The sequence below is a fragment of the Montipora foliosa genome, chromosome 7 (genome assembly GCF_036669935.1).
Source record: "Montipora foliosa isolate CH-2021 chromosome 7, ASM3666993v2, whole genome shotgun sequence".
Classification (NCBI taxonomy): domain Eukaryota; kingdom Metazoa; phylum Cnidaria; class Anthozoa; order Scleractinia; family Acroporidae; genus Montipora; species Montipora foliosa.
Genome location: NC_090875.1, coordinates 11144082 through 11150343, shown reverse-complemented (window position 1 = coordinate 11150343; position 6262 = coordinate 11144082). Strand labels below are relative to the sequence as shown.

Here is a 6262-nt window from a genome sequence, read left to right as displayed (position 1 = left end):
CGACAACACTTGTCAGAAAAGACGAATTGGCATGGGGATTGCTCTCGAGAGACGCTTTTCAAACCATCTACGTGTATTCCGATTTAATCGAGTCTCAAGTAGTGGGAGATGCTCAAGCCAACTTACTTCGGATGCTTGTTCCTCGTGGTCAGCCGGGGAACATGATCACAGAAGAGGTCAAGGTGCCCTCCTACCATAGACTCCGTACAACTGTGTTTTCATCCGTGGCGATCAATAAAAGGGGAGACACAGGTCAATTGACACCATTTGCTTCTGGAGCCGTACGGGTGAGCCTGCATTTTCGGCGTCGTGCTATTCTATAACAACATGTTATTACTTATGAACCACCGATATTACCCATATGGACGACATGTTGTACCCTATAGGCAGCACGGTAAAGGAGGAGACATTAGTATCTACGGAGGAACACACCCTTGTGGTCAAGGGGGCAACGGCTTAGGTGGAATGTTTCTGTCCCTGTTCCGTTCAGCAACTCCCTTTCCCAAAACAACAGCAAAAAAAGTGGGAAAACGAATGCTCGATACTGGATTGGAAACGGGAATGCAACTTGTCCAAGACGTGATCAATGGTCAACCTTTAAAGAAAGCTGCCAAGACAAGAGCGAAGGCTGCTGGAAAAAATTTACTCACAGGGGTCATTGATGACATTACACAGCAAGGTCGAGGAAAAAGAGTATATAAGCGCGCGGATACGTCAAAGCGGCGCATCGAAGGACAGACCAAGAAAAGGAGAACACCTCGTTCAACGTTCAAGACTATTTTTGATTAAAGATGGCACCAGCACACCCTCTCTCAGCCCCTGGTGCGAATTCAAGTTTACAATTGTTTGATGTACCTGTGACAGGTGTGTCCATTGTTAGCAGCAAATGGATCGATTACGAACCGGTTCAAACGGGAACTAACCCCATCGAGTTTGTCACCAAACCGTTAGCTGACTACATTGACATTAACAAGACAGAGCTGCGATTGGTAGTAAAGATTACCAAACAAGATAGTTGAATAGTTGAATAGTTTAATAGTAACAAAACATTGCAGCCATAGGCTGAATTACGAATTAGTTACAACATAGAATCAATTTTAAAAGAAAAAAAGTTAAAATTAGAATTTATCAATTTAACCCACGTCTCCCCATTTAAAATCTATTGGCTAAAAATATGGCTGATTATAAAACTTGACTTGCAACGTTCAGTCTTACACTTAAGAAGATTGAAAAGTCTATTGTTCCTAAGGCTATATCGTCCAGTGGTGTTTTTAGGAAGTAGCTCATGAAGTTTGTGAGATTTGTCTTCTTTGATTGTAGCGAAGGTCTTCGATGAAATGGCTTCTCTTCTTTCATAAAGCGTTGACAGGCCAGACTCTTTAAGAGCCGCAGTGTATGAGAGTAAGGATATATTAATTTCATAGCACGCTTTTGCAGTCTCTCTAGGTCGTCACTAAGGTACGATGGCAGCGCCCGGTGGAAGACTGGACATGCATATTCAAGTATTGATCTGATGCAAGTAACGTAGAAAAGAATACGTTCACTAGGGGCAACAGCCGAACGTTTGAGTTGCTTGGGGCTAAACAAGTGTGAAGATGCTTTCTTGACCAGGTCTGCAATGTATACATTCCACTTGAGGTCGTCGCTTACATTCAATCCAAGGATTTTTGCGCTGGATACAACTTCGAGGGGACGGCCATTCACTTTGACTGGGTCCAGAGTAGGGCTTGTCTTACAAAAACATATTCTAAGCTCTTTGCACTTGATCTCGTTTAGTTGAAAGTTGTGCAACAAGGATTGCCTGGAAAGTGAGCCAACAGCTTCTTGAATATGACTTGGGAGGCCTTTCTGGACGACTTCTAACATGGTGAGGTCATCAACAAATTTCCACACGTCCATTCCCATGATTTCAAGATCATTTACCATAATAAGAAACAACCAGGGACCAAGTTTTGTTCCCTGGGGGACTCCAGCAGGAACATAACGTCATTCAGAGGTGCAGTCAGTTGCAAGCTTAGTGCGCTGAAGGTGAGGAAGTCTAGTATCCAACACACCACCTGACCTGCCCACAGGGGACGGGAAGAAGTACACTCTGGTCAACAACGCCCTTCATTCCATCATCAAACAGTTTACCATCAAGACCAACGAAACGCTGGTAACAGAACAGTCAGACACTCAAGCATACAATGCTTACATCAAAACCTTATTGAACTTTACGGAACAGGCCAAGAAATCGTACTTAACCAAAGCTCTGTATTACAAAGACACTGCTGGACACTTGAATGAAGTAGATAATACAGCAGAAAGTAATGAGGGTCTGAATAGAAGAGCCACATTTACTAACAACGGCGCAGAAGTTGGGTTGGTCGGAGTACCTCTTTGTGACGTGTTTAATATTGACAAGTTGTTGCTTCACGGTTTGGAGATCAAAGTCAAAGTGGATCTGAACAACGATGCTTTTGTTCTCATGGTTGGGGAGACTCCAAACAACTGCAAACTAAAGATCATATCTAGCACGCTTCGCATACGCACAGTGCATGTTGCAGACAGTGTGAAACTAGAACACGTACAGATCATGCAAGGTCACAAAGGAAGCGCACTGCTACCAGCCATCTATACCCTAACCAGAACCCTTACGCAGGCAAGGATTATACCTCAAGGAGTGTTAAATCACACTGAGACAGATCTATTCCACGGTTTCATTCCTCAGTGCATCATTTTTGGGCTCGTGCGAAACGATGCCTTCAACGGAAACCTTGCAAGAAATCCTTTCAACTTTGAGCTATTTGACGTGCGAGACATTTGGCTGACTGTGAATGGAAAAGAAATGCCTTATTCTGCGCTGGATCTGACGGGTGGAAAAAAGATCGATGGTTACAACACGCTGTTTTCAGGAAGTGGAGACATGAATTGCGGGCACGGGCTTGACATTGATAGAGTGGATTGGGAAAAGGGATACGGTTTGTTCCGTTTTGATTTGACACCGTCAGGAAGTGGACATCCCGATCATCTGATACCCCATCGAACGGGTAACGTGAACCTGTACCTGAAATTTGGAACTCAGACGAACTCAGTTCTGAATTTAATTGTGTACGCAGAATTTCAGAATCAGTTGGAAATTGATCGCAATTGTCGCGTGGTCTACGATTTGTCACAAGGTTCTTAGTTCATCGTTATGCATACGACCCAAGAACTATGGCAAGCCTGTCTTTCTGACCCTGTGTTAGCACCTCTGATGCAAGGCGTATTTCCAAGGGATAGGCTACCTGTCATCAACACCTACCCAGCCGGACTCATCGCGAATACGGACCCTCATGACCAACCTGGGACACATTGGGTGGATATGTACTTTGAATCGCCTCGTGAAAGTGAATTCTTTGATAGCTACGGATTTCCTCCTGAAACTTACAACATGGATACCTACATTCTACGGGAAGTTACCTATTATAAGGACAAACCACTGTAAGGACTGAGCTCGGATGTTTGTGGAGATCATTGTTTGTTTTATCTCATTTTGCGAGCACGGAATGTTGACATGAACACTGTTCAAGCTAAATTTAAACGATATGATTCTCAGTGGAACGATGCACAAGTTAATGATTGCTTTCAAGAAGGTTGTAAGTCATTTCGCTGTGTCCATAAGCAAAAAAATCACGTTGAAAAGTAAAAAAAAATGTTGCTGTTTTTGTGTGTATTTGCTAGTAAAAGGGGTGGGAATTCTATCTCGTGTACACAAATCGTTGAAGCTTCGTCTCGTGAACATGTCTCAATTCAAGTGCCACAGCAGTATTATCATTTCTGGCCCCAGCCAATGCGGAAAAACTACATTTACGCGCCAGATACTTGCAACATGCAGATTGTTTATTTGAACGCCCCATTCGCAGGATCGTGTATTGCTACGGTCAATGGCAAGATTGTTTTAAGGAATTGGTAAAGGAAGTCACGTTTATGGAGGGTATTCCCGACGACATTCCCGCCTTATTTCCACTCCCTCATCGTCCTGGTCTGCTCGTGTTAGATGACCTCATGAGAAACTGTAGCGATGACGAGCGCATTTTGGATTTGTTCACCAAAGTGTCCTATCATTGTGACGTCACCTGCATTTATTTGACACAAAACCTTTTTCCCCAAGGAAAGTTTTCCCGGAGCTTTTCTCTTAATGTTCATTACATCATTGCTTTTAACAATCCTCGAGATACTTTGGGGTTGAGGACACTGGCACAACAGGCGTTTTCTGGGCGCGTTCCGTTTGTGTGGGAGAGTTTTCAAGACGCTACATCACAACCATTTGGATACTTAATGATGGATTTACATCCACGAACCCCATACATTCAACGATTGCGAACTAGGATCTTCCAAGAGTCACATTCATATCCCATTGTTTACGTTGATAAGAAAATCTATAAAACCGATGAACCTTTTCCGGTAGATTTCATTTAACACCATGGCTTTGCAATTGTTGCACCGCGAAGAGACAGTAAACAATCAAAGTGGTGGTGACATGACTTTGCGTTCTGGAAAGATTTTAAAATCTACCGAGAGAAGAAAACAAGAACTCGTCAAGGCTTCCAAAGTCAATCAACATTTTCCCTTTCTCTGCACTTGTTTTACAAGCAGAGGGAAACAGTGGAAAGAGATGATATCTCACGCTAGTAAGGGACAAATAGAAGCCATCAATGAAGTCGCTCTTAATCTACTTAAAGGGAACATTATGGTTCCAAGTTCATCATTTAAACGCATGAAATCACACAAGTCAAAACTCCTGTATTTGACTCTCAAGACACCTAGTCTGAAGAAGAAAAAAGAAGTTCTCAATCAGCAAGGAGGATTCCTGCCAGCTCTCGCCTCTTTGATTGCACCATTCGCTTTGGATTTATTGGGTAAAGTGCTAAAATGAAACACGTACAAAAGATGATGTTGGTTCCAGAGCATTTATTGCAAAGCCTTGAGACAGTACATCGCTTAACCTCACCTCCGCAACTCACGACCTAGATGCGCTTGGATCAAGACATGAAACATATCACGGATTCTACTTCGCCCGAGGATCAAAAAGTGACCTTCTTGGATCAACTATTACAACGGTAGCAAGGTTTGTCAAAACAAATGAAAAGCGAAACGAAGACGAAACCTGCAGGGACAGCCACAACAACTCCAAATGCGCCCACTCCAAACCATTCTCCAACGATATCCGAGGTACAACCCAAAAAGAGAGCACACAGGAAACTTCCAGCCACACCCGTTGGTCCATCCAAAATTCCTGTCAGGATAGAAACACCACCTTCTCCTATCGAAAAGGACACAGCACCCTGGATCTTTGAAACGCCCCCCGATTCCACGGAGAAGCGGGCTATTAAAAGGTCCTACAGGGCGAGAACACCTATGGTTGCCCGATTAAGGAGTAATACAAAGTGGGAACCTTACTGAACAATGGTGCAGCGTACTCCAGTGAATAACATTTTTCTTCTTGCATTTACGCGTGTGTGATTTATTGTTGCTCTAAACGCGTTGAAATAGTGCATGCATAATAGAACAATAATGATGCAGCGAATGCAAGTGAATTACAACATCTTTTCTTCTCTTTTTTGCGCGTGTGATTTATTTTCGCTCAAAAAGCGTTGAAACAGTGCATGCATAATAGAACAATCATGATGCAGCGAATGCAAGTGAATTACATATACTCTTATACTCTGGAATTACTATAATCTTTGTTGTACATAAGGTGCGTTTTCAAAACAACTTTTTCCGGATTAAGGTTTGTTTAAAGAGAACTATCTCTCGCAAATATCACATTGTGATAAGCGTTCTCTGTTAATTCAGTAAAACGTTTAAAATGTTTGCTGGTGTGATTTTATTGACTTAACGAGAGCCTTTTGCAAATAAAATTCGTTCGAGTTAGTCCGGTCTCGAATGTTTCATATTCTGTGTCTGAACAGAACTGCATTAACAAAGCATTTGTGGGCTTGTCCAGGCGTGTAAAGCCTTTTGTGTATGTGTTTTAAAATTCTGTTTGACTCGCTTTAAAACAATAGGTATTTGAGTTTTGATTGGCTCTCGATGAGGTCATGGTTGTCTCTGATTGGTTTCCGATGAGGTCATCCGGTGTACTTGTGATTGGTTTCTTTTCCTTAATTTTGTCTTTGCTTTGCTGTGATTTCTCATTCACAGTTCAACTCCAGAGCAGGACAGAGCTCTCTCTCTCTCTTTCTCTCTCCAATCCATGCTAGTAGCATACCGATAAAAATGATATGCACACACAGTACTA

General features: G+C 42.6%; 1 protein-coding gene across 1 annotated transcript; it reads left to right on the top strand.

Moving 5' to 3' along the window:
* The first annotated feature begins 791 nt into the window (after nucleotides 1-791).
* On the top strand, nucleotides 792-3166 carry LOC138009906 (uncharacterized protein F54H12.2-like). Its single transcript, XM_068856894.1, has 2 exons — nucleotides 792-864; nucleotides 2073-3166. The coding sequence occupies exons 1-2, from the start codon at nucleotides 792-794 to the stop codon at nucleotides 3164-3166; spliced, it is 1167 nt and encodes a 388-aa protein (XP_068712995.1).
* Nucleotides 3167-6262: the final 3096 nt, after the last annotated feature.

Coding starts and splice junctions, on each gene's coding strand:
- LOC138009906 (XM_068856894.1), top strand. CDS start 792: ATGGCACCAGCACACCCTCTCTCAGCCCCTGGTGCGAATTCAAGTTTA. Junction 865..2,072: donor GTTTGATGTACCTGTGACAG/GTGTGTCCATTG, acceptor ACCTGCCCACAG/GGGACGGGAAGAAGTACACT.